This window comes from Chelonia mydas, chromosome 1 (genome assembly GCF_015237465.2).
Source record: "Chelonia mydas isolate rCheMyd1 chromosome 1, rCheMyd1.pri.v2, whole genome shotgun sequence".
Lineage (NCBI taxonomy): Eukaryota > Metazoa > Chordata > Testudines > Cheloniidae > Chelonia > Chelonia mydas.
Window position 1 is genome coordinate 67,835,880 of NC_057849.1, and position 27,566 is coordinate 67,863,445.

Consider the following 27,566-nt stretch of genomic DNA (forward strand, 5'->3'; position numbering starts at 1 on the left):
TGACTGGGGAATCAAATTGTGGGGGAAGCCAGGACCTGTTCTTGACTCCACTGCAGTCCAGCTAGTCCCAGCAGTCGAGCATAGGCGAGCCTGATGTAGGAGAAGGAACCTCTGGTAAGTGTAGATAAATTTTCAGTTCTGGGGATGGCACTCCCAAAGTAGCAGGACACATCTTTTGACTTTTCATTAATTTACTCATGCTAAAAAAGGTAATGGTACAGCCAAGAGAGGTAGAGTTGCTATCAGCTTTAGAGTCTCCTTTGGAGTTAGACCGGGAGGGATGCGGGGGTGGGGAAGGGAAGTGGTGGCATGCAGGGCAGTTTACGTACACAGGGATGTCCCTTGAATCTATAGTCTATACTCGCCCTGTGTCGATCTAAGTATATTGACCATGGCCTGAGAAGTCTCGGAACTTTCATGGAGGTACCCTGCAATCATCTGCTGAAGGTTTCTAGGGAGGGCTGCCTTATTTCTTCCTCTGTGGTGAGACACTTTTCCACACCACTCAGCAATAACTTCAGCAGGCGTCGCTGCAGTACAGGATGCCAACAACAGCTGTGGTCTCTCTGTCTTTGTTACCATCAGGAGTCAGAGGTCAGCTAAAATTACCACTGCCTGTGGAAAACGGTGCCAATATTCAGTGCGATTGCCCTATACTACTAGAATCATGCAACTGAGTACTGCCCCCCCCCCCCCCCCCCCCCCCCCCGCCCATTTTCCTGATCCTAGTCGGGCCATACTCACCATGGCTGACGGTGTGACTGGTGCTGGGCACAAGCAATTGCAAGCAGAAGTGAGAAGGTAGTACTTAAAACTTTTGGGGAGCAAGGGCAGTGAGTTCAGCATCTTAAGTTTTGCTTTCTGTAGTCAATACGCTGACTGTAGTACCTCTGTGTTGTATCAGTAGCTGCTGCCATTGCAGCCTTCAGCGTCTCCCCCTTTACGCCCATGGAACACCTGAGCTAGATGAGGAGGAGGAAGAAGAGGACTTGGGATGACATGTTCAATTAGATCTTGCAAGCCAGTACTGCGTCGGAGAGTGAGCACAAGGCCTGAACGAATGTTGCAGACAGCCTGAAGAAGGAAAGAGTAGGGAGGGGAGAGGCCCAGGAGTCCCAGCAGGAAAAGGAGAGGGAGTATGCACCAGGAGTTAATGGTTTTTTTCTGGCAGCAAACACAGATCTGCAAGTAGAACAATCCTGGGCTTTCCTCGCTCTGCAACCCATTAAGAACTCAATATTGGGACCTCCTTAACCCTTCCCGCCGCAACATTCCATGTGGTATCGGGGTCGCTACACTATCCCTACCATTGCATTCCAGGGACATTAAAAACAATCACAGCTTCACATACACTGAATTGTTACAGTCATGGTAGGTGTAGCTTAAATGGATGGGAATGCTCTTTCACTTTCATACATTCTGTTCTCTTAATTTATTAAGTTTTATCAAGTTTTTAATGTATTTGTTTTACAATTGTATAGGGTTTTTTGCATGGGTTTTGTTACAGAATAAAATTCTATTTGGAACATAATTCGTCTTTATTAGTTCACAACATATGGTGCCAAGTACACAGCAGTTCTGAAAGCAACACCTGTTACTGCATGGTGTTGCACAGCTCCTAGGAGCATGCTCTAACAATTAATAGGTGCATTGACAAAGTTATATTCGTACATGTACAGCAATAACCACACAATTCCTAGCAGGCCACAAAAGAACAGGGCCAGGTAGAGTGCACTACAACACAAAGTACTCTAGCTCATTGTTTAGAATAGTCTTTCAAAGCTTTCTTGAACTATATCGCTCCGTGCTGGGCTCTTCTAATATCCTTTGTATCAGTCTATTCAAAGTCAGCTAACAGCCACTCCACCTCTGCCCTCCACATTGGTGAGAACTCTTCCTCCTTTTCTTTACATTATTATTATTATGCAGGACACAGCTGACCGCTATAATGATTGGGATATTATTCTCACTGAGGTCCAGTCTGGTGAGTAAACAACACCAGTGTCCTTCTTTCAAACAACCAAAAGGACATTTAACTGTCACCCTGCACCTGCTGAGCTGGTAGTTGAATCGTTGCTTGGTGCTATTGAGGTGGCTGGTGTACGGCTTCATGAGTAAGGCATAGGCTGGATCCCTCAGGATCACTGCTGATCTCCCAGAATCACAACATTCCCAATGGTAATTCATTATTCAGGAAAGAGAGTTTCTGTTTGTAGCTTTCTGAATTGATCTGTGTTCTTGAAGATGCAAATGTATTGCACTTTCCCTGACCAGCCCACACTGATGTCAGTGAAACATTCCTGGTGATTTGCCAGTGCTTGCATAACCACAGAAAAGTAGCTCTTTCTGTTGATGTATTCTGTAGCAAGGTGGTTTGGTGGCAAAATAGGGATATGCGTACTATCTATTGCTCTGCTGCACTTTGGGAATCCTACTGCTGCATATCCGTCCAGTATGTCCTGCACATTGCCAAGAGTCACAGTCCGGTGTAGCAAGTATGCAGGGCCATTAATTGCTTCCTTCACCTCCACAGTCCCCCTGGTGGATTTCCTGATTCCAAATTGAGTTGTGACTGACCAATATCAATCTGGCTTCGCAAGTTTCCACAGTGCGATTGCTACTCACTCCTCCACTGTCAGTGCAGCTCTCATTTGGGTGTCCCTGTGCTGGACACAGATTCAGTAATGTGGTCTTGTACATCTGAAAGGTCTGTAGCCACTGCTTATCATCCCAAACTTACATTATGGTGTAACCCCACCAATCAGTGCTTTTTTTCTTGAACTCAGACGTGGCACTCAGCCAGCTGCAGCTCCTCCATGAACGCCACCAACAACCGTGAATTGGTTCTCGCTGTGTCCCACAGCGATCTATCTTCCAAGGAATCATCATGTTCCCCACTGATTTGATTCTCCTTGCGACTCTGCAAATACTCCAGGATTGTGTGTCCTGTGCTTGCAACACTCACGACAGTAGTGCAGAGTGTGCAAGGTCAATGCTTCTGTCAGAGATGATGGACAGCAAGGAGTGCCATGGAGGCTTGTGGGCATTTGAAAAAAATCATGAAAACTATGGAATACAAGTAACATTATGGGGTGGAGACCATTGCAAACTGGAAAACTTACCCTGCAGTCCAAGTCATCCCTGCATGACTTGTTTCGGCCCCATCATGCATTGCCAAATCTTTCCAACAAGTGCACTGAATGGTGGCAGGTTACACTGTGGGATACCTATCCAAGGTACACTTCACTATGCATAGATACAAGCACTCCTGGTGAGTACCTGCACTGCTGATACAAGGAGCCAAGTATGCACGCACATAAACAATATATTAACTGCGGTGGCTGTATGCTGGTGTAACTTGAGTCAACATAAGTTTGTAATGTAGGCCTAAGACTGTACCTCAGCCTGTTACTTTAAAACTTAAATTACACATATTTTTTCACTGTTATCAGTAGGAATGTGTTGAAGCTGAAAATTGTGAAACTTTACTTTTTATTAGATAATTAATGTAACTTTTTAGCCAAATGACAGAACTATGTGCTAAGCTATATTATTCATAATACAACTAAAAAGAGAAAAATCCACATTAATTCTGCTTGAGAAAGTGTTAAAAGGATGACAGATTATTTGAGATAGTTTAGATTTTTTTAAGTGTCCCAGAATGAAACTTATTTAAAAAAAAATCTTACTGATAAAACTAGCATAATATTGAACATGCTTTGGTATCTTTCTGTGTTTCCTTGTTAATTTTCCAAATGGGCATGTGGTTTTAAGGATTAAAATTGTACCCTTCAATTTAATAGAATTAAATTTTTTGCATTGTTTTTGTGTGTTGTGGCCACAAGCAGGTTTTGAGGCCTTCTTAGTAACAGGTAATTTTGTTTTCTCACAGGCCTTTTAATGATCTATGTCTTTGTTTAAAAGAGAAATATTAAAATTAGATACTTTATTTACCACTAACAACTTAATTACTTACCAACTAAAGGTATGAGTTGATTCCTTCGCCTGTGATATCATTCCCAGAAGCATCAACATAGTAGCAACAGTTTGATTACTATATCAGGAAACTGTTATTTTTCACTGAAAGCATTAGTCTTAAGAAAATGTCCTTTGGTCAGTGGTATCCAGGATCTTGAGACAATATGTATATCTTTGCACATATGCTATTAAAAAATAGTATTTTGTCAAATTAAAGTGTTGCCTTTATTATCTGTTGGAAGTGTTCATGATATGAGTAAAGAGGAGAGGAAGGCTGCAGAAATGTGGAGTGTCATGCAAATATGGCAATATAGTGATGGTTAGATATCAACATCATTGACAGAATGACATGGGAGGAATTTGGAAAGGCAAATGTGTATTTGAGAGTAATGAAGTGGGTAAAAACTCTTTGATCTTTTTAAAATGCAAGTAGATAAAGTGATTGGGAAAACTGATGAGGGAATTTGCAGTCTGATCATTGGATGGATCCTGATAATAGATAGAAAAACACAAACTTAAGATATTGCTGTGTCTAATAAATAATTGCACATCTATCTCTTGTCCCATAACCCAGAAGCCCCATTAAATATTTTACAGAGTAATTTAAAATGTAACTTTTATAATAATAAAAAGTAATGATAACTTAAGTTGCCACATGTTTAATAAGGCACAAAGAATGATATGCTGATACCTTGATTTTTATTGCCCAGAATAATGCTGCTGCATTTTTTTTTGCTCTAACCAATAAAACCCTTGACAAAAAATCTTGCTAGCAGTTGGCTTAGATACAGCAGATTAATGTATTAGATTTTAAATTTGTTACCTCATTTTGTGGAAAGCTTGTGGGGTTTTTAAAGATATTAGGCTCTCCATACTTTAGGTTGAAGCTAGCTTTCCATTATAAGCCTAGTGCTTACTAGCACCATCGCATGATCAAAACTTGAATCTGTCTGAAATTTCACTTTTCTAATCCTATGCCAAGGTAGAATTTTTGTGCAAATACAGAGGCAAATCTGACCAGGTGTCAGCTCAGTAAGTAGGTTTTTTTTTTAAAATGACGGTTTTTACTTTTGTAATGTTTGTAAATAAATTAAGCTGGCTTTGTCTAGAAATTTAGGGTTTGTTTTTAACGTAGGTGAGGACTAGAAACTCCAGATTTGTTGCCTTCTGACTACTCATGTTTTTCAGGTTGGGTGGGGGTGACCTTTCATGTCTTTGTTATCCATAAAAAAGAAACAAAACTAGTCACATTGTAAGGCTTATAAGAAGCACACGGGATCTTTTTCAGGGGAAAAGGCACTATGCCGCATTTATTGGAGATACAACAATTAGCATATGCATTCAATCACACAGACATGCATACGCTGTCCCATCAGTTGATGTTATAGTTACCAGTTCAGATTCCAGATCAATCTAGTGGCCAGCTCTACTCCATATACCCTTGGGTATTCAATAATTTCTCCTTTTTCCTAGACCATAATCCGGGGTAGCCAAAAGGATCCCATGGTCAATTTTGGGAGCTGGCTCACTTTCCATATTTCTGTCTCCACAGACTGTCGGTGAGCAATTTTAACAATAATTTCACCGAATAACAAATTAGGCTTAACCATGCTGGAAACATATTGCATCCATTCATATTTGTAGCTGTCAAACAAGGACCTCTTCCATTGTTTTAAAAGATGCGTTAATACCCTAACATGTCCAGGTATTACCCAAAACATTTTGTGTTCAAGTAATGCTAAACTAAGAATTTGCATTTCAGTACATCCTATGGCCTAGGTAGTTTTATTCCCTAATTTTGTTTGTTGTTTATACAGCAGCCAGGTGGTGGTGTTTAACCACCACCACATATTCCATGTTGCTTTCAGGTTTCCCAGACCTATTTTTACCAAGTCCACAGTAGTATCTGCCTGTTTGTGAATGAGACTATCTTGCAGTTGTGACAAGGAACTTAATTTATTCTTAATTATCTCCAGGGTTACAGTATTTATAATCCCTGCTCCAAAACCAGTCCCTCCTAATATGGTGTCTGCTACCTGAGGATGTTTTTTCCTGTTAACAGACTGGCATTCCTTGACCTCTGCCCTTCTGCAACATTGGTTTCTGTAAATACAGTTAAAATGCTTATTAATTCTTTTTTGCCTAATGCAATAGGTTTTTTTTGTAACACAATACACAACAATGCTAGCAACAAGACAAATAACACAAGACAAAACATAAAACACAAAACACAATTTTTGTCGTGACAGTAGGTTCATGGTATTCTGGGTTGCTTTTTAGCTGGTACCAGCTTTTTCTGATTTTCTGAAAGACAAAAAGAACATGTTTCTACTCCTTTTGGGGTGGAAGGTTATCGCTTAAAATATCCCTTTCTTTTACAAATACCCTTGCTGATTGCAGGCAAAACAGAGGAATTACCCCCAGAGTTTCCTGTGTTTTTGTTCTATAGGCAGGCCAGGTTTCAATGGCTTCTACCTTTTAAGGGTTTAGGGTGAATTATCCCGCTGTTCAGTTATTAAATTTATGAGGTGGTGTGCCTCAGTTTTTCTTATACAGCAGACCAAGTTGTAATGGTTTTTTCTGCAGTGCTAAGTTTTAAGTTTATTCACAAGTAACAGCTGAGAAGCATCATTACCATATGACCTTAAATTTTTTTTGAAAAATCATACATCCTATACATTGTTACAGGGATACTTATTAACATTAAATTTATCCCAATGTTTAATATTAACATCAAACCTATTAAAAGTATCTTGTTATACCATGCCTTTTATTTAGACAATTTGTTTTTGAGGCCTTTTTTCCTCGTGAAATCTTTGCATAGGCTTTTTAATTTAATCATATTCTTGGGGTTTTGGTGAATTAAAAGTAGGGGTGTCGTGCATATAACAGACCCCTTTTGAACCTATCTTCAGATTTCAGCTCTTGATAAACAAAAAAATATATATATATTTTTTTAAACTTAGGGTTAACCCTTTTACCCACTTTGCTGTTTAACTGCTTTCAGAAAATTAGTAAACTATACTTTTGGAGTTAATAGTTAATAAGCATGCAAACTTCAAGAAGCGTACATAGTCACATACTGGCACTACAATTACTGCATTGGCTTCAGCAAAGCTGGAAAGGTAGTAGCCAAAGGCCCTATATGAGAGCCACTCTGTGAATTACTTTATGCCTGCAGATTTCCTCTTGGTCACATGAGAAGTGCTAAGCTATGTACATTTTGGGATGTTGAGTTTCTGCAAGCAATGATGTTTTACTCCATTGTACTCTGTTAATTAACACTCTCTCACTGGGATGACAAAACATCAGTGTTGCACAGCTGTCCTGACCAATACATACGTAAGCCTTTTAGGAATCTGTTAAGGACATCAATACCACAGGTGTTCATTTCAAGTCCATACCAAAACCTAAAGAAGATAACCAACCAGAAAGTTAACCTTGGGTTTCCATAACTGGAGCGGGATAGGGTGGGGAGGGGAGGAGGGAAGGAAGTAGGTAAAACTAGGTAACTTAAAAAGGTCATCCAGATAACTCTATATCACTACAGTGAGACAGACTTATGAACAACTTCAGCACTAAAACTGGGCAGCAACCCACCCCTCCCCTCTTCTCCTGTTTTACCCTTTTTTTGTGGAGAGGGGAGGACATGATATGGGCAGGATTTTTTCCTGACCTTTGAAGTGGTATCTGATCTCTTAAAACATAAGTAATTATTGTGGGCTGATCTACCCTAAAAAATTAGTGGGGCTTAACTAGCTCGTTCAGGATTGTGAAAAATTTCACATCCTGTGTGATGTAATTAAGCTTACCTAAGCTGTGGTTTCTTCTGTTGCGCTATCACCTCTTGGAGGTGTGGATTTATGTCAGTGACAGAAGAACCCCTTCCATCATTGTAGTAAATGTTTACACTACAGAGTTGCTGCTGTAGTGTTTCTAGTGTAGATGCATCTTGGGTGTAACTACAAACGAGTGCCTCCCAATCTTCAATGCATTTTTCCTCACAACAGTCTTGTGAGGTAGAGAGGTGCTATTATTGTTTTTACAGATGACGAACTGAGGCATAGACAAGCTGTGATTTGCCAAGGGTGACTCAGGAAGTCTGTGGAGGAGCAGGGAATTGGTTTCGGGTCTTCATAGGTTAGTCTCCTAATGACTGGACCATCCTCCTTTTTCTCTGAAGTATTTCTGATCTGTTGTTGTAGCCTTCAAACACCCTTTGTTCTGTAGATAAAACTTCATAATTTTAATGACTAATTTAGGCTTTGGCTGCTTTTTCTTCATTGGTTAATGAAGAAACTAACCATTTCTAGTATGTAGAAAACATACTTTTTTTATTTTTGTGATAACTGCAGTGTTTGATTAAAGGCCTAGCATGACTGTGATGAAGCAGGAATTTTCTGTAATAAGTCTATGAATCCTCTGTGTGCCTCAGTTTTCCCTGTAATGCACATGGTTACTCAGTGGGAGAGAAAAATTACTGTTTGCTCTCAGGGTAGGCTGAGAGAGATAGGTATGAATGTTGCCTAGCTGAATGTGAATGGCCATTAAAAAGGACTGGTCAAGGCTGATCCCATATCAGTGGAGAGTCTGAGAAGACAATGGCAAATCCAGTCATCAGGACATTGACACCTATCAACCATAGACCAAGACAGAGATGGATTTCCCCGCCTCTCAGCAAGGAAGCTGAGCAAGATCTCTTACTTCCAGAACAAAGATTTGGGAAGGTCTGAGGGGGAAGCAGGGGGCTAAGTGTTGGCTGCTGGAGGGAGTTATGGTTCTCACAGAGGAACTGACAAGGAGGTGAGATGAAGAGAGACAGAACCTGAACCTGGGGTTTCCTACAGCTTGGCTGGGCACTGTGGGCTAACCAGAATGATCTATGCCTTAACCTTTATTTCTCTATGCTAACCTGAGGACTTCCTATGTTGTGTGCCAGCTGACGAATAAACCCTACGGTTTTGACAACGTAGCTTAAGTGTCTCTGCAAATGCTTGGTGAGATTTGGTGAGATTGGTAATTCCTGAAGAACATACAAAGTCTCTATCAGGAGTCTGTCTCAGTTGGACTCACTGAATAGAGCTTGTGATGTGAAGCCGGAGTGCTGAAGCCACAGAAGTTCAGTCTTAGGAAGTGATGAGGCCTCGTGGCCTATCCTGAAGGAAGAGTGAATCCCCTTGGGGCTCTGGCACCCTGAGTGAGTTCCTCCAGGAGACTGTTCCAAAGCCGGTGGTGTAGCACCCATCCTGTGGATCTGTTACAATGACAACTGAGTGTCCTAAATCTAATCTGACACTATATACAGTGAATTGCTCTGCATGATATTACACTGTTAATGCAGTGTTACGTATCTGTAGGAAATACTGAACATTAAGCAAAATAATGGGTGGTTATACTGTGATAGGTTTTTACTACTAAGATTTTGATTTTAGTTTCCTTCTCTTCTGTAGCAGAGTAAGCCTTAAGGTGACTTAGAGCTGGTCTATACACCCACATATTGATTTAACTATTATGGTATAATTAAAGTGGTACAGCTCTCCTAATGTGGATGCACGTATGGATGGAAGCATACCAGTATGCTTATACCTGTATAGGAAGGGGAATAAGATGTACTGGTATAAGGCACCTTTTCTATTGATATAACTGCATCTGTGCTAGAGGCGGTCCTGGTATAACTCCCCTTGCCCCCAAAATAGTAAAAACTGAAACAAAAACTATGTGTAAATCAGGATGTGTGATACACTGTGGCACAGATATTGATAGTGTAGTTCCCCTTGTTATTTAAGGATCTGAAGGATGCCCAAGGCAGTAGTGCCATAAAAATGAATAAGACTTCAAAGTGAATGCAGGGTGTGAAATTGAAAATGTAATATGTGGCATCAAAGTCTGAGAAGAGTCTTGTGAAGTTTGAAAAGCTTCATTGCCTGGAGCTTTATAGCTTTCTAGTGATGGGACACTGTTTTTTCTCAAAAGTTTTCATGGGCATCCAAACTGGTGTAAAATAATTATTTTATTCAAATTCAAAAAGTTACTATTTACATTGAGGAACTTCTCACTTTTTTGAATCTCGCTTTATTCAGGGTACTAGGATAAAGGATGTAGAGTTGTCTCCTTTTAAACACTAGATTGTAGTGGAATGCTAGCTGTGCTACAGTTGGGTTAAGACCAGTTTTCTGTTTGAAGCTTTAATCTTAAATGCTATAAAATCCACACAGTTAATTGGATTATCTTGATATTTGGTTTACCTCATAGTGGTGCCAGGGGTCAGTCAGTGATCCAGATTTGGAGTCAGTTGAGTAAGGGGTTCCTGAGGTGTAAAATGCCCTGAAAATAAAACAGCTTTTCTTAAAGTTGACTTGTATTGCCAGTGTGTGTCTGCCCATACCAGGGAATCAAAGCATGGTTCTAATCCTGACTCAGGAGTCGCACTCACTTGAGGTTATCCCCAGAAATTTCATGGCACCCATTTAGCTCTTTGGAGGGTGGGGAGCAAAATGAGAACATTGTTAGCAAAAGAGTTTGCTTCCCCGGTTAGGTTTATGCCTAAAATGCAAGAGCAAACAGATTACATTGAGCAAGTGCAAAGAGAGAGCCAAAGAGTATTGAAGTGGATAGCTTTCACTGCAGTTGGCTAGCTCAAGGGCATGAACAGTAAGCCCTTGATCCTGAATCTAGGCAGCCAGTGTCAAGTCGATGGACAAGTGAATTCTTTTTGGGAGGGGAGAGTTGAGTGGGTTGTGGAGTAATGGGAGAGGATTGCCAGACTACAGTGAGGGGGCATAAATGGGGGTAGCTGGAGAGGAGTTGAGAGTCTCAAGTGAGGATAGGGGGATACTGGGAAGGGAGAGGGGATAGTGGCAGGAGGACTGAGGGAGAGTAGAGGCCAGGGCACTTGTCAGACCCATACACTCTCTCCTCCTGTGTGTGTGCCAGAATCTGGGGGATTCTGAGCCCCTCTCCCTGTCTTCATTTGTGTTCTGGGATCTGGGAAGCTCCTGCCCTTTTAGGGGGTATCTGAGCCCCGTTCCCTGCCCCTGTCCCTCTAGAGGGAGTCTGTGCCACACTCAGGGGAGGGGGAAACCATACAGGGGGGTTTGACACCCTCCTCGTGAGCCGGGTTCTGGGGATGCCTGCCCCTTTGGGGGTATCTGAGAGTCTCCTCCCCCCCCCCCCCCCCGCCCATGTGAGTCAGGATCTTGGGAAGCCCTGCTCCTTTGGTGGAGAGCCCAATACCGACATACTGGAGTCATGCACATGCTGCCGTGACTGGGCTAAGGAGATGCTTATGATAAGCATAATTGATGCTTATCATAGACTTTGTCTACACTGGCAAGTGAAAGACAAAACTTTTGTCTTTCAGAGGTGTTAACTCCCCTTCTCCCTGAAAGACAAAAGTTTTGCTGACGACAAGCGCTGGTGCGAATAGCGCTTTGTCGGCAGGAGCACTCTCTTGCCGACAACACTAATGCCGCTCGTTGCGGGTGGAAGTGTTTTGCCAGCAGGAGAGCTCTCTCCTGCTGACAAACAGTGGCTACACTGCGCATCTTTAAGTGGCATGGCTGTACTAGCACAGCCGTGTTGCTAAACGCTGTGTAGTAGACACAGCTTTAGGCTCTCCAACACTGGGGAGGGAGGATGGGAACACCAGCCAACATGAATGGAGCAGTTCAGATGTCTCAAAACAGTTGTTTCAGGCCATATTAATCTCCGTGGGGTGTGGTCATTCAGTTGAGAGCATCATGTTAAGATGAATGAGCCACTTCACACCTCTCAGATCTTGCCACTTTCAGGAATATTCTGTGCTGGGAATTTGCATATAGCAAAGTAGTTGCTGATAAAATCTTAAATAGTATAGCAAAGTCTTTGCTACAGTTAAAATTAAACCAATGTTTAAAGGACAATTTTTCTAAGTGTTCCAAAATCTCCAGAATGTTGGGGGGGGGTTGCGCAGGGGAGGGTGTCGTACTGTAGGGTTAGTGATCTAAATTTGGGGTCATTTGAGTAAGATGTATCTGAGGAAAAAACCCTAGGTTTTATCAATGGATTTTGTGGTCACCTGGCTTCTAAAATACCAATGGCTTAATGTGACAGGAGTGGGAGAGGTGAGCTGGAAATGGTGGTAGGGAGAGCTATATATGGTGGGAAATAGTGGAGAAGCGGGGAGGGAGAAAAGATATATACCAGTCTTCTCTTGCATGATTAAAGATACTGTGAGTACCTTGTAATAAAACTGTCACGTTTTTGGGACGAAGAACGGTCTGAGATTTCTCTCACTGGCTGTTAACTACACACCAACCATTTCAGAGCACAGCCATTATCACCATTTCACTACCTGTGTGTGTGACTTAAAAAGTCCATAGCAATGATGTGGCCTAGTGGAGAGAACAGTGGACTGGGCCTCAAGAAACCTGGACTCTCCTCAGTTTCTCCATCTGTGCAAGGGGAGTAATTAACTTCCTTGATCAATTGATGAAAGGACTATGTAAGAACTAGGTATTATCATTACCTGTCCCCAGGAGTGTCTGAACTGCACATCTACGTGAAAACTACAATTGACCACCACCCCTACCAACACATTTCTCTTTCTGTACTGCATAGGCACTGTGTACACTCATATGCTTAGCCTATTCCACAGAAAGAACACCACATGCACTATATTTTTACAACTTCTTCAGCCTCTTTTACAGTCCCTTTACCCTTATGCATATGATACCATCAAATCCTATACTTTCCACTTACCCTTCATTGAACTCATAGAGAACACTTGTTTCCCTCGTAACTGCTGACAATACCCATGGCAAGAAGACCCCTGTGCCCTATTAGTGATGCAGCCTCTACACAATGTAGTGCTAACATGAGGCATACTGGATTTCCCGAGGTACCTATGTACCTCTTTCCTTTGATCATACACACAGGGGTCAGGTAGAGAGGCTCACACATACACACAGAGGGCCAAAGCCCTGAAGATGACTTAATATCGCAATCACAGCTCTTCTGTGCTGCTCCAATTTAATCCTCCACCATTCATTACAGCTATATCTAACACACTGAATGCAGCTGGCGTGCATGCACATAATTCCCTGTGGCTAGTGCCAGCTCCAGGCGTTAAGTCTGCCTGGGCATTTACCTTAATTCTGCATTTCCTGGTTTTCATAAGCTTGAGTTTTGCTGAACTGGGCATTCTGGGAGGCCATGAGCTGTCACCAGGCAACCTTAACTCTGCATTAACAAAGTTTATTGCCATTTAATTTGTTTCTGTGGGTTGGCGCTGAAATTTTTTCCAGTTGTCAATAACCATGAATATTTTTTTTTATTACTTAAACATTTTCTCCTTTATTGGAACTATTCCACTGTAATTTTCAAGGGAAAAGTGGCTCTGTGTTCTCCTTAACCTGCAATAATTCAGGTTCACTTTTATTTTTTTAATGTTTGTATTTTGTGACAATACAAGTGGACTCAGTTCATCTATACCTTACATTGCTGCAGTAGGAGTATTCTCATATATATATATATATATTCATTCATGGGTTAAAAAGAAGGGTGAAATGGAAGGAAACCAAATGCAAAATGTGGTATGGATTATTGAAATTGGTCAGTCCTCTGTAGATAGTGTGAGGTAGGGGAAAGTGACTTTTGAAGTACCACAAATTTTCCTTATGGGAAGAAGTGATGAATTAAAAAAAAAAAATTCCCACAATGTATTAATTACATGGGAGGAGAGAGGCTTGCTTAGAGTTAAGGAAAAATAATTAGCATTTATGCATTTTTTGTGTGTGCTAACAAGTCCCATAGAATAACAAGCCAGAAATTTAAAAATGTCATATAGACGTGTTTGTATGAGTATATGAATATACATGTATATCACTTACAAAAAACTTTGTTAAAGAGAATGTTAAGGCTGCAAAGTCAAACATTTCCAAGTTTGGAAACACCAGTATTAGGGCTACCTGTGCAACCTTAAATTGGCCTCCTTGTAGATATGTGTTATGGTAGAATCTTGGATTATATAATCACATAATTTTTCTACAGTATCCATACCTCATTGAATGTACAGTACTGACTATTTTTATGTATAGATCTGTTCTAACTTTTTAATAAAGATCCACCAAGAACTACAGTATTTACCATTATCACTGGTAGTAGATGGAAAATAGTGAAGGAAATGTAAAGCTCAAAATCGGTTCCTGCATGCCTTAGATGTTAGAAGGACAGCTACACATACTTGGCTTGTATCAAGGTACAGAGCACCATGTTAGAATTTTATTACCAGATGATTCACAAAAAGTGAGTCTTAAGGGCTGGTCTACACTGCTGTTTAAGTTGATATAATTTGCGTCGCTCAGGCATGTGAAAACAACAGCCCCTGAGCGATGTAAGTTACATTAGCTTAAAGCGTTGAACACACTCTCTCCAATCTCTTGCGGATGTGGAATAATTATGCCAATGGGAGAGCACTCTCCCATCGTGTCTTCACCAGCTGCACCAATGTAGCGTAGTAGTGTAGACATGCCCTCAGTCCTAACTCCACATGGAATCTATACCTCTGCCTACCTATGTTCCTGACTCAAACAGCCAAATAAATTTTGTCCTCACCCAAAGTTGTGACATAATATACTGAAACATGCCCAAATGCAATTCTGGCTTGACCCAAACAGAGAAGAGAAAGCAATGTTTAGTCAGTATTAGAACAATGTGCATCCAGAAATGAAACACCAGTAAAATACACTGATGATAAGGATTTGAGTGCTTCCTCTATGTCCTGTCCTCCTCTTTGCAGCAGGAGAGTATGAATAGCCCTTTGTTCCAACACAGCTGGAAGGGGGGCACTTTCCTTTTTTAGGGCAAAGAAGAGGGGTTCTTAGAGGTGTGACCTTTTGGTGTAGGCTGACACACAGCTGGGCTGTGATTGCTTAGGAGGGCCAACAATCCTCTAGCAGCAAACCCAGACACTGCCATGTGTGGTTAGGAGGGCTAAAGGAACTGAGCTCAGATGCCCAAAGGGTTCCCCCAAAAGATGACTTTACAAGCTAGGGTAGTTTAGTACAAAGCCAAACTTTATTAAATAAACAAACAATACAAATTTAAACAGAATTGGGAAATGAATGTAACTTTTGCAGCAAAGAGTGGCTGTAGCTGTTCAGAGTAGCCATGAGCTGCTGTTTATCACTGGTCTACCTTAAGGTCAGATTGGCTGCCCTGCCAGATACAATGTTTGCCTGCCCAGCCCCTAGACACATGACTTGGACTGTAAGCCACAGTGCATCCTTGTAGAGTTGTTACTGAGACAGAGTCCAGGTAGTCTCTGCCATTGAGTGGGTCTGTCCTAGCTTGAATACCTAGCAAGATTGAGTACCTCTTGCAAAGGCTGTCTGTCACAAAATGCTGCCAGCAGCTGCTTGGCTGGCATCCTGCCACACAAACTGCCTGCATGCTATTCCATGAGCCAAATTTATATGTGTAGATTAAATATGAAACCCTATTTCTGTAATCAAGAGAAGGTGTCAGTAAATATTCCTTTAGAGACATCATAACACTAATTATTTCACTATGCCCCTAACCTCTGGTGATCTGGCTGTTGGCAGTGTTTACAACCATTTAGCTGTCTGACTGAACTGCATTCTTTTTTCAGGTGAGAGCATTGTCTTGGTTAAATACCATTATTATCAAGAAAATTTCTAAAATGTATACTCCTTTTCAGCTTGGTTTCAACGCAGTACTGATCAGCTTTCCAGCTCCTGACAAATAGATTCCAAACCAAAGACCTCCTAGAGACATCCATTTGCAGTTGCAGGTCCATGTGGTGATCACATTTGATGATGACTTATGAGTCCATCAGCCATAGCACCACTAATAAACCTTTTATGGACTGTAAATACTTCAAGGTAACCTTTACTGCACTCTTGACTTCTGATCTGTTCCCTTAATCTTAATGTTTTCTCAAGGACTGTCTGACTCTTTCAGTTTCAGTATTAATTTCTGTGCTTAAATTATAAGGTATGCACAAGAGGTGTTCTGTTTTTTTTAATCAAAAATGTATCATGTTGCCCGGTGCCTGCCCGAAGACTGTTATAAAAATGTGACATTGTCATGACTTCGTGGAACCAATAAAGAAAATCCTTGTCAATGTCATGCACCTGTGATGGCTACTTTTGAAACCCATTTGACTGTCCACTCTAAAGAGAAGCCTGAACTCAAAAGCAGCACAGGAATCTGAGAACACCAGGGACCTGGCCCCGTCAATGTAAGATGAGCCTTCAGAACTAAAAGCCAGCTGATCAAAATCATTGAGATTAATGGTTAGCAAATAAAATGCCATCCCATTGCCATATGCATGTGTTTTTGGGGTTTTTTTGGCACTGTATCTAATGATGCAAAAACAACAGGAGTACTTTTGGCACCTTAGAGACTAACGAATTTATTAGAGCATAAGCTTTCATGTGCTACAGCCCACTTCATCGGATGCTTATGCCCACGAAAGCTTATGCTCTAATAAATTTGTTAGTTTCTAAGGTGCCACAAGTACTCCTGTTCTTTTTGCGGATACAGACTAACACAGCTGCTACTCTGAAACCTATCTAATGATGAAATCTCTTAAAATTTCAAAGGGTAGCTCTTTAAATATGATGGCTATTTTGATGATCCGATGCATCCGATGAAGTGAGCTGTAGCTCACGAAAGCTTATGCTCAAATAAATTTGTTAGTCTCTAAGGTGCCACAGGTACTCCTTTTGTTTTTGATGATCTCAGTTTCCCCTCATATTATTTTTCTGACTGTGTCAGCCAGCAAAGCCACCAACCAGAAGTTTCTATACACATGTAACCTCAAGTCTATGTAGATAATTCTAAAACCTTTTCAAAATCAATTTCCTAACATTCTGCTGACCCTCACATCTGAACTATCCTTTGGGAGTACTAACTGAAGAAGAAAAATGAGGATTTGACTCCTTAACTTTTACAGAGTGCCAATTTGGGGCCATGCTTTTCCTGGAGCTCATCTAGGCTTTTGGCTTAATTGAGTTTTCTTCTAGATATTTGCTTTTTTGTAGTTTCCCTTTGCTGCATCCCCAGCTCTTCTTAAGGCAGTGTGTGTGTGTGGAGTTGACGGAAGGGCTCCCTTCTGCCTAATAAGAGAGCTCCTTTTGAGCCAAAGGACTTTGGGCACAGGTTAACACAAAACTGGATTATGATTGGTTATGAAGGACAGAGTAGGATTGGTTACCATCCAGGTGCACACAATACTCAGCATACCCAGCTCAGTTGGCCACTGCTTTGTGAATCTGTGTGGAGGAGGGCTGGACTGTTAAGTTGGGTGCTGGAGCTGAATTCTTCACTTATGACACTTAATGTAAAGCCTGTTCCTATTCCCACTGATGTCATTTTTGAGTTTTGCCATTGACTTAGTTGGAGTGGTACAGTTCTATATCTCTTTTTCCAGAAAATATTGTATTTGTTTATATTAGCTGGTACTTTTCAGAGATCATGTACTTCATTTTGCACCAACCAACCCACCAAAAACCCCCAAACAGTGAATAAGAATAAAAAAATACTTGGGAGAAACCAGTAAATGGAAAACTCTGTGGCATTTTGTATCCATCTTAGACTGTAAAGGGTGAATTCATGTGTTAGGCAGAAAATATGGAGAAAGAGATATTGAAACAAAGAAACCTACCTCTCTAGGTTAGAGTGTGAGTAATATTTTCAAATTGTATGCTTTTTTGGTTCAAAATGTACTTGGGAGCAATACAGGTTAAAGGAGGTTCATGCTGGCCCAGACACTTCCATGTGAATTTTTGAGCACTGTAGCTTGCACATGCAAGTGATTTACCATCAGAGCATATTTGGACAAATATTTTTTTGTCCGTGTAAATATAATTGGTGCATGTAAAAAATAATCCTTAAAAAACACATGCAAGTGTCTGAGTGTATAAACCTGTGTGTATGCAAAAAGAGGCCAGTGTACATAGATGTGTGCATATATACCATATATGAGGTAGGGATAATGTAATAAAGAATCATGTTCCAGCTACCAGAGATGTTTCCCTTCTCCCCGCCCCTCCTCCCCCCAAAACAGAAGAAAACAAAAAACCTGCACTGAACTTAGGCTGTACTTGTGAGTTATGTGGCAATTCCATGGCAACAAAATCCTGATACCACACCATGCTATCATATATTTTATTTGATAACCTGAGATAAATGTATTTATTCCACACACACTTTTAATCTTGGAGTGAGAGCTGTCAGGTTTAGATCGAGGAGGAGATTTAAGTAGGAATAGCAGGAAGGAGCAAGAAATCGTATACTATTCTTTAAAAATTAAAATACGACAACAAAACCAACTTGGACCATATTATGCTCTGATACACACCTATGAACAAAAGAGAAATCCATATATACTAGTCTTAATATGCTATTTAGTTGTCTGCAGTTGCCTAAACTAATATCACACTCATGGAGATATTAAAAATCAAAATTAAAGCCTCATTAAATACATACAGTTCTTTGAATATCACAAATAAAGATAAATTAATAAAGCTGGAGAAGGCTGACTAGTAAGGAGAGAGTATCTGTAGAGATACTGATCTTTGAAACTATCAACAGTGAGATGAAATTTCTTGAATTTCATAACTGTTTAAGAAGGCTTTGCTAAAATAATGGTGTAATGTTTGCATGAGTTTGGCGGTGTTCTGTCAACTTGTTTTCCAAATACTGGTATTGGGTTTTATGTATGTAAAGTACAAACTCTGCATTATGCCAAACAAAAACACAAGATCCTGTAATTAAGAAATATTAGGGCACTTGGAAAACAACGAAGTTTAGGGAATTAATCATGTATTTAATTACAATAATTAGTTTCAAGAAATTTTTCAGAAAAACAGATTTTTGGAGACTAGATTGTGTACATTTCTGTATTTTCATATTGTGATTTCTTTTATGTGTTCTGTGCTCTTTTTATGGTTAATGATATATCTAGTTTCTCATTTCTGTGTGCCATGGGAACATAGTTGATTTTAAGTTAAAAATATCTGCTTTTTCTCTCAGTAAAGAACTAATTGATCTGCTTACCTAGGGCCCAATCCTCTCATTGAAGTTAGTCAGAACTCCCATAAAAGTCAATGGAAGCAGGATCAGACCCCTGAAGAGCAGTGTCCTCTACAGGAAGTGGGTCTTACTCTCATAAACTCTGTAATGTAGGAAGCTCTGCGCTGTCAAACATGCCAGAAATGTTTTAATCTAAATAAAGTAATTCCATTGTTTTTTTTCTCTTTGTAATATTTAGAAATTTTAAAATCTTTTTTTTCTTAAATCCTGTATACCCTGGCATTTGGTTTACAGGTAAAATACTTAATGTTCATGAGGTTTAATATGATATCAGCCAAACAGGCATATTAACCATATCAATTAAAAATATTAATTGGCTGTAATATAATAGGTACAGTTAACCTGTCTTTACCATTTTATCAGTAGGTAAGACAACAGTTCAGCTATATTTCCCATAGTAAATATAGGCAGCATCCACAGGCACTGAATCTTAACCACTCTCACTTTATTTTATTTTCCACATATCTGTTTTACGTGGAGAGTTCGAGGGTGGCAAGGACACAAGTGAAGATCTACAGTTTTGTTGTACCGTAACTGTGCATTCCCATATACCTTCCCAAGTTAGAGTTTAAGTATATCATTAACTTTAAATGGTTTGGCTTTCAACCGATATTTTTTGTTTGTTTATAAAGTTTTCTTCTTCAGTCATATTTAAACTTAACTCCAAATTTAATAAAATTTTTGTCCGGGAATTGTGATATTTATCAGTTTGCTTTTCCTCTTGAACGATGGGGTAAACTGTATTTGCTTACATTTATTCATTTGGTAAATCTTCAGTGTGATGAAACAACTTCTTCTATTCGTCACTTATCAGACATGCATTTTATATACAGATGCAAGGTGAAACAAAAAAAATGAAGTTTTTGCTGCTTTTGAAAAAGACATTTCTACAACTTAAGCCAAAGCATACATCAATATTCATATGCAGAGCTTATATGGCAGTACTTCAATCCGATTTAATTTTGAAAACATGTTCCCTATCTAATACTCTGCTTTGTACAGCAGTCCTAACAGAGCTTTAAGGTTTATATCTCTGAAGTTGTGAAGGACTATAATAAAATGCGGTAGTCTACTGATTTTTATAATGCATACAGTAAACAGCTGGTATGTACATGGCCTCTAGTAACCAAGCTGATTACATGACACAGATTAGAGGTCTTAGAAGTTCTATAAAAAGCTAGAGGAGAGAATTAAAGAAGACTGGTATGAATTTATGTAATACAGCAAATCTAGAGATAATTGACTTTACAGGAACTCAGTAACACTTTCAGCAATGAATGACTTACTTGAGAAGAGGAAAAAGGAGTCCAGTAATAGTTCTGTGAGAAACCATTAAGTAGGCTGAAATGCCTGCTGTTTACCTTTCTGCTTTATTTAAGACGTTACTGACATTGGCAACAATTTTTATATTTTTCTTTTGCATCAGTTAAGATCTGAATTTTTCACAGGAGCAGAATGTAATTTTGTTGTCGCTGTACAACAACTTTTAAAAAATGTTTTGTATGGTTAGGGAACTGGAAATGTTTGGATCAGTTTAAATCTAGCCCATTATCATTAATGCCCAAAAATGATGATCGAGTTGCTGTTCAGTTGCCTAAATGACATGGCTTTGGTTCAATTCCCAGTTGAAGAGCATCCATGTTCCAAAAATCACCATCCCAGTTTAAACTAATTGGCATTCAAAGATGAAAAATTTTGGAAGGCACAGAAACGGAAGTAATCTCTCCAGCACAGAGTTGGTCCTCTCTGTAAGACTAAGGCATCAAGACAGTGAGCAGTGTAAGTGAGCTTGCACTGGTGATTCCCATACTAGACTAGACCTGTGCTATAGAGAAAGAAAACTGTCACTCTCCAGAGTGTCCAGGTAGTTAATTTTCACCAGCACTAAATTCAGTAAATAAAGTAAGTAAATAAAGGTAGAAGAAAGGGAGTAGTTGGGGCAGAAATCATGCAATTTGAACATACTATTACTCCTCTCTCTCACTCAGATGTAGGTGCTTTGCCTTGTTGTTTTAGCTTTCTACTGCCACTACTCCCCCAAATATATGTTACTGCCTGCTAGAATAGAATGATTAGTAACTCTGTTTTAGTAGAATACTAGAAAATATAGGTGAAACGTGTCAATCACAGTGTTCGCTCACTTACTACTATGTGGCTGGAAAGTGAAGCTGTGACACTTCAGCAGATAGGAAAACCAAGTCTAACAGCAGAGAACTAGATGTTTGTTCCTCACATATCTATCTCTTAGTCATTGTGTCTTTTTTTTTTTCAGGAACATACCGTCTGACCAGGCAGAATTTGAAAGGAAAGACTGAAATGTTACTTTAAGTTAAGATTTAATAACTATCCGCAATTAACTTTTTTTAACTAAAAATTATTTTGCCCTAACCCATGGGATTGATTTTGCAAGACTCTTTTCAACAACTAAAACTTGAGGTTAGGTGATAGCATCTTTATGCAGAACTGTGCTGGAACTTGAGAACTTCTGATGGCTCTTGGGCTAATTTCAGATGGTTGTATTGTGCTGTATCATCTTCTGTTGCTCTGAGTTTAGTTGCATTATTTGAGCCTCTTCTATTATTACTTTGGCCTCTCCTTTTGTTTTTAATAAACTGCATCAGTTTCAATGTTTGTTTAATGGTTTAACTGGATTTGTGTATTGGCTCAGATTACTCTTTTTTTATTTCATCTACTTATGAGCTCTTCTCTGCTGCATCTTGAGGTGGTGCATCGGAAAGAGGAGATGTAAATGTTGGATAAATTTATTTGACCCTGTGATTCTGAGTCCCAGCTTTTACTTTTGATACCTGTAGTTTGTACATTTTCTGAAATATAACTTCAGTTCCATATGTGCTTATTTGACAAATAGCTTCTTTTGTTTAAGTCTGCTTCAGAATTGTGACAGTTGCAGAGCTAGACAGTTGCAACTCTGTTCCCTTTCTGGTCTCTAAGTACTACCACTCTGGTATAATGCCTCATTCCTTTGCTTATCTTGGGGTGGAATTTCATAATTCTCCCATTCTTAGACTGGGACCTGGGCTATGGTACCATTCTTACCCTGCATGTCCAACTGAGCTCTGGTACTTAACTGCTGTTCTCTGTATCCAGTGATATACAGTGATCAGACAGCCTTCTTAAAATACAAGTAGATATTTTGTTCCTACTGCTAAAATAAAACAGAGAGAAAAGGATTTTTAAACAACGGTCTCCATGCATGCCTGATTTACTGAGCCTCACCATTGTTGGTTGACCTACACAAACCTAGATTCTCCAGACACCACATCTGATGCCTGTGTTTCAGTCAGGTTCCCCTGAACAACCACTCTCTCTTGAGATGGTCCCTTTTAATCTTGCCAGAGTTCATTTGTTCCCTGGGCTTTAACCTTTCCTGGTCCAAATGAGTTTTGCAGGATAGCTGAAGATATAAGTAAAATCATCAAAGGAATAGTTCTGCCATTGCCAGTTACCACCACTTAAAGGTTTGCTCAGAGGTGACTGTCTTGAGCCGTTCTTTTCCTTCCTGCCTGTTTCTTCCAGACAGGCTCCTGCTGAGCTTAACCAAGATATTCATACAAGAAACATCACAATAATTAGACCAGGGATTGGCAACCCTTGTCAGATGGCCCATCAGGGTAATCCGGTGGCGGGGCGTGAGATATTTTGTTTACGTTGACTGTCCGCAGGCATGCCCCCTCCCCCTCAAAACAGTTGTCTCAGAAGTGTGGGATTTTAGCGGGACAAAATAAAGAAATCGCTCTACAACTTCACCATTGCCAGTCACATATCTCAAAATCACATCTGGTGTTGAATTGACTATTATGGAATAGTACTTGGCATCCTTTACTTCATCAGTGATTTGGTTTCTGAGCTGCTCTGCTATTATAGTGATGTATTCATCGTAGGGTTGGTCATTTCTGAGCCATAATAGTGATGATTTTTCAAATGTTCTTTGAGAAAATAGTCAAGATAGTTAAAAAAAATTACCTTTTCGATTTGACAAACATGACTCATCATGTTCTCTTAGAGGTAGTCCCAAAGAAGACAGCAGTTTGACTGTGGCAATAACACGTCTCAGCACTTTCCTCCAATAAGGACATACCTTTTCAAACTGAGCCTATAATACAGAATCAATTCTTCCAGATAATTTACACCTTTGAGCGAACTTACACATAGCATTAACGTGAGCTTTGGAAGTTTCATGATCAGCAATATGTCTTGCAACGTTTCTCCAGTTAGAATGCCCGTTGACAAATGTTTGTTTTCTTTTACTATGGTCAGGGAATAATTTGCAAACATAACAGTAGACTGCCTTAGTGGTTTCTGAAAAAATTAACCAAATTGTCATTTCTGTAATCCCATTTTTTTCATCCTCAGAAAATGAAGACTCATGAAGACCTCTTAATTGCTTTTGTCCTGCAACCTCATACTCTTTTCTCAAATTTTCCATATTACTTACTTTTTTCAGTTTATTTACTAAGAAATATTCTATCATAGCCAATGAAACAGATTTTGGCCATAATGCAATGTCTTCAGGATAGGTTTCTTCCCTCCCTTTGACAAAATCACCAATATTTTGTAGTTCCATTGTCACTTCAGAGTCCACTTGTTCAACTTTTGCAGTGTTGTGTTATCCCCACAACTCAGCAAGTGATCAGATAATTCACATGTTTCCTCACCCATACTTTTTGATGAATGTTCACTATTCAATACTTCAAGCTTTTTACAATAAGATGACAAACTGTCTTTTTGCTTAGCTTTGTCTTCTTGCCTCGCCTTCATCCCCCCCCCCCCCATTTTTGACTGCCAGACTCATGTTGCTTTATTATTGCTAAAAAACTGACCTTGATTTTAGGCAGGAGCATGGCCACAGGTGGGCCGTAGACCACCTAATTAGGTTTAATGCAGTTAATCCCGCATTTTTAATTGGTCCATGTCTAAGTAGTTAGGTCAACACAGAGTCAGTGTAGACACTGTGTTGCTCACATTAACCATTGCTGGCTTTCAGAAGCCATTCACCAGTTACCCTCTTCGATAGTTCAGTGGTGCAAGCGTTCCTGGTAGGGATGCACACCGCCAACACAAGGAGTGTAGACGTGCACTGTTACCCCAAAATTTGGACCCAAGGCACCTCAATACTGGTTTGTCTGTGACCATAAACCAATTGTCAGTTTGTCTCACCCAAATGGTTAATGAGGGGTGGCTTGTCCTAGAGGAATTGCTGGGGTTTTACCTTGGTGTTTGTCTCTGACTGTGGAGGACTCCCCAGACCAGACTATTTCTCCTAATCTATGAGAGGACACAGATACAGCCTTCCGCTCGAAGGATTGATATTCAAGCAGTAATTTCATTTAAAAGAAATAATTATAATACACTTAAAGCAAGAAAAGAATACCCTACAATACATAAGATATAGTGAAACACAATTGCTTTACATTTAGAAGTTATACACTAAAGCAGTGCAATAGAATAAAATGCACAGAATACACAGAGTATATAGCAGTTATAGTGTAGCACTTAAGGTACATAAAGACCTCTCATACACATGCATAGAGCCCCCAATGCAATGTTGTCACACAGTGCTACAATTAGCACAAGGAGACAAGCAGAGCTTCTATACGTACATACAGGAAGGGATTATGATGATATTTAAAGAGACGTTACTATTTAACATTAACATTCTGTGAGCCGCGGCCAAACTGTCACAGAATGGGTGCGGTGGATGTCACTCAGACGCAGACATCTGACTGTATTTACAGGCACACCCAGACACACTTTTAAAACAGATAGAAAATCAGACTTACACTCTTCCTTCTCAAAAATTCCTCTGATTCATCTTTCGGGGTCCTTTTGATCTGTCTTATTGGCTTCATACTGCCTGTGCTGCTGCTTCTCCTGCTTCTTTTGCTGCTTCTTCAGTTGCTGCTGTTTCTTCTGCTGCTGTGGCTTCTTCAGCTCCCACCACTCTCTTCACCCCCTGATCTCTTCACCCCAGCTCAAACACCCACACACAAGCCTGCTGGCTGTCAGCCTTTATATAGGATTACCAGCCCTCCTCTCATTGGTTGCTTTCTCAAGTCCAGCTCATTAGCATAGATCCTCCCCATGGAGCGACATTTGCTTAGCCAATCAGCTTCACCTGTTATTCAAGCTGCTCCTCCTCCTAACTCAGTCGCATAGATCCTCTGCTCGCCTGATTTACTAGCATAGATCCTCCTCTCTCCGGAGCCCTCCCTTTTAGGTGTTCTGACGTATGCTGAGTCATTCCCCGTTAAACTCTATCTAACCTTTATCCCTTGTCTGCTCTTCGTCCTCCATTTTAAGATCTATAACAGAGAATCATTGCGGCCGCCATTTTGGGTTTTTCGCTATAAATTGTCACTATTTACCACTTATCTCAAGTCTTAATTCTAAAACAAACTACAGTTCTATGCAAGTTAAAGCATCATGATACTGTTACCACCTTTGTAATACTTACTGGGCTTTTCGCGATGTTTTTTCTCCCTCTGCAGCTGCCTGGTGCTGCGTTTCTTACACAGGATCAGAGCAACTTAAAAACCCCTCTTGTGTCAGCGGAAGCAATGTAATTACTGTGGCAACTGTATGTCAGCATAAGTTAGGTCAACTTACTTTTGTAGTGCAGACTTGGCCTTAGTGTAGTAAACATGTAAGGCATTTGACTGTTGCATCTATCTATGCTTGGAGTGTGGGCGTTCCAGTAGGTTTACAAATGAGCTAATTGTGAGTTGTTTGCTTTTTGTTTACTATAATGGTATAATTTTCTTCTACCATTAAAGTGAGAAAGCACTTATAAAAAAATTAAAACTTGAATATCTAACTTACTGCATTTGTCATGCATGATCAACCATCTTTAATTAATCTCTTTATGCATTGTTTTACATTTTAAAGCTACTGATAATTAAAGAAAACAAACTGCTAAACAGAAGGAAGACAAAGTTTGTCAGCTGCAAAAGCTAAAAATAGATATGAGTGATCACATTTATGATTAGTTATGATGCAAGGAAGAAATATTATTGAAGGTAAGAATATAGTGCAGAATTTTGACCACTAAATTGCAAATTTTGACTTTAGACAAAAAAAAAGCATAATCAAAGGTGTGCATCCTATTATATTCAGCTTTAACACTCGGCATATTGTTGTGTGTTAAATAGGCAAGACAGCATATTTTTAAAATATATAAATAGCATGCATTTAATAGCGTTTATCAATAGTTAAATAAATCTAGTTAGATTTCACTTTCATCTTTTTGTGATATGTTCATATTTATGCTGCAGGGATTGTGAAAAATCTATTTTAACTTTTAAAATCATAATAGAAATAGGATGTTAATAGTTTGATTACAAGGACAATAAGTTGAAGCTTACATTACATTACATGTCTCTTGAAATTCAACCTTATTTATCGTCTATCACAGAAAGAGATCAAATCAGACTTGTATAAAAATACTTTTTATTAATTCATAAAGTAATTTTTTAAAGAAATCCTTCAACGCTATTTTATACATTTTATTGAAATAAGGAATACTTTTGCTATTACTATGTATTTTAGATAGCTATGATATGCAAAAACTATATTAAAAACATTAAGGTTACAAAGTCAAGCACTCAAAAGATAGAAAATGTCAGAATGAAGCTTGCCTCCACAGTCTTAATTTGGTCTCCTTGTGCGTATGGATTATGATGTAGTCTTTAAATCAGTGCACAGAATGGACAGTGCTCGCTTAGTGAGTAACTGTTCAATGTTTTGTTGTTCTCATTATTCAATTTGTGGCCCCATAACGCCTTGTTTACAACATACTACTCAAATCCTGCTCTGAAGACAGAGCTGTTAATTTCTTTGTAGAGTTTTCTGTGGTGCTCATCGCTACGGTGTAAGTGCTTCACTAATTTTCATGCATTTAATTTTACATCGTCCTGGTGAGATGCATGGATATTACAGTAGAACCACCAGAGTTACGAACTGACTGGTGAACTACACATCTAATTTGGAAGCAGAAGTACACAATCAGGCAGCTGCAGAGACCAAAAAAAAAAAAAAAAAAAGAAGCCAATACAGTATAATACTGTGTAAACTACTAAAAAAATAAAGGGAGAGCAGCATTTTTCTTCTGCATAGTAAATTTTCAAAGATATATTAAGTCAGTGAAAAGAAAAGGAGTACTTGTGGCACCTTAGAGACTAACCAATTTATTTGAGCATAAGTTTTCGTGAGCTACAGCTCACTTCATCAGATGCATACTGTGGAAAGTGTAGAAGATATTTTTATACACACAAAGCATGAAAAAATACCTCCCCCCACCCCACTCTCCTGCTGGTAATAGCTTATCTAAAGTGATCACTCTCCTTACAATGTGTATGATAATGAAGTTGGGCCATTTCCAGCACAAATCCAGGTTTTCTCCCCCCCCTCCCCCCCCCCCCCCAAACCCACTCTCCTGCTAGTAATAGCTTATCTAAAGTGACCACTCTCCT

General features: G+C 39.6%; 1 protein-coding gene and 1 long non-coding RNA gene across 7 annotated transcripts in view; one reads left to right on the forward strand and one right to left on the reverse strand.

The window, feature by feature from the left end:
• TDRD3 (tudor domain containing 3) overlaps positions 1–27,566 on the forward strand; it is a 301,146-nt gene that overhangs the window by 39,068 nt on the left and 234,512 nt on the right. The window contains exon 2 of one of the 3 annotated variants that reach the window (XM_037894967.2): positions 15,677–15,860. The exons of the other annotated variants lie outside the window; for them this stretch is intronic. Within the exon in view, the coding sequence (XP_037750895.1) occupies positions 15,802–15,860 (59 nt within the window). The 5' untranslated portion in view covers positions 15,677–15,801. The remainder of the gene's footprint in view (positions 1–15,676; positions 15,861–27,566) is intronic. 3 annotated transcript variants of the gene reach the window in all.
• Positions 1,531–27,196, reverse strand: LOC119565800. 4 transcript variants are annotated; one of them, XR_006286913.1, is made up of 4 exons: positions 24,879–27,196; positions 10,224–10,302; positions 6,015–9,232; positions 1,531–4,467 (listed from the first exon to the last, which is right to left on the reverse strand). It is a non-coding gene; the product is annotated as an uncharacterized LOC119565800 (long non-coding RNA). The 4 variants fall into 4 exon arrangements; XR_005224759.2 differs by lacking the exon at positions 1,531–4,467 and having other exon boundaries at positions 5,259–6,282; positions 7,321–7,388; XR_006286912.1 differs by lacking the exon at positions 1,531–4,467 and having other exon boundaries at positions 5,259–7,388.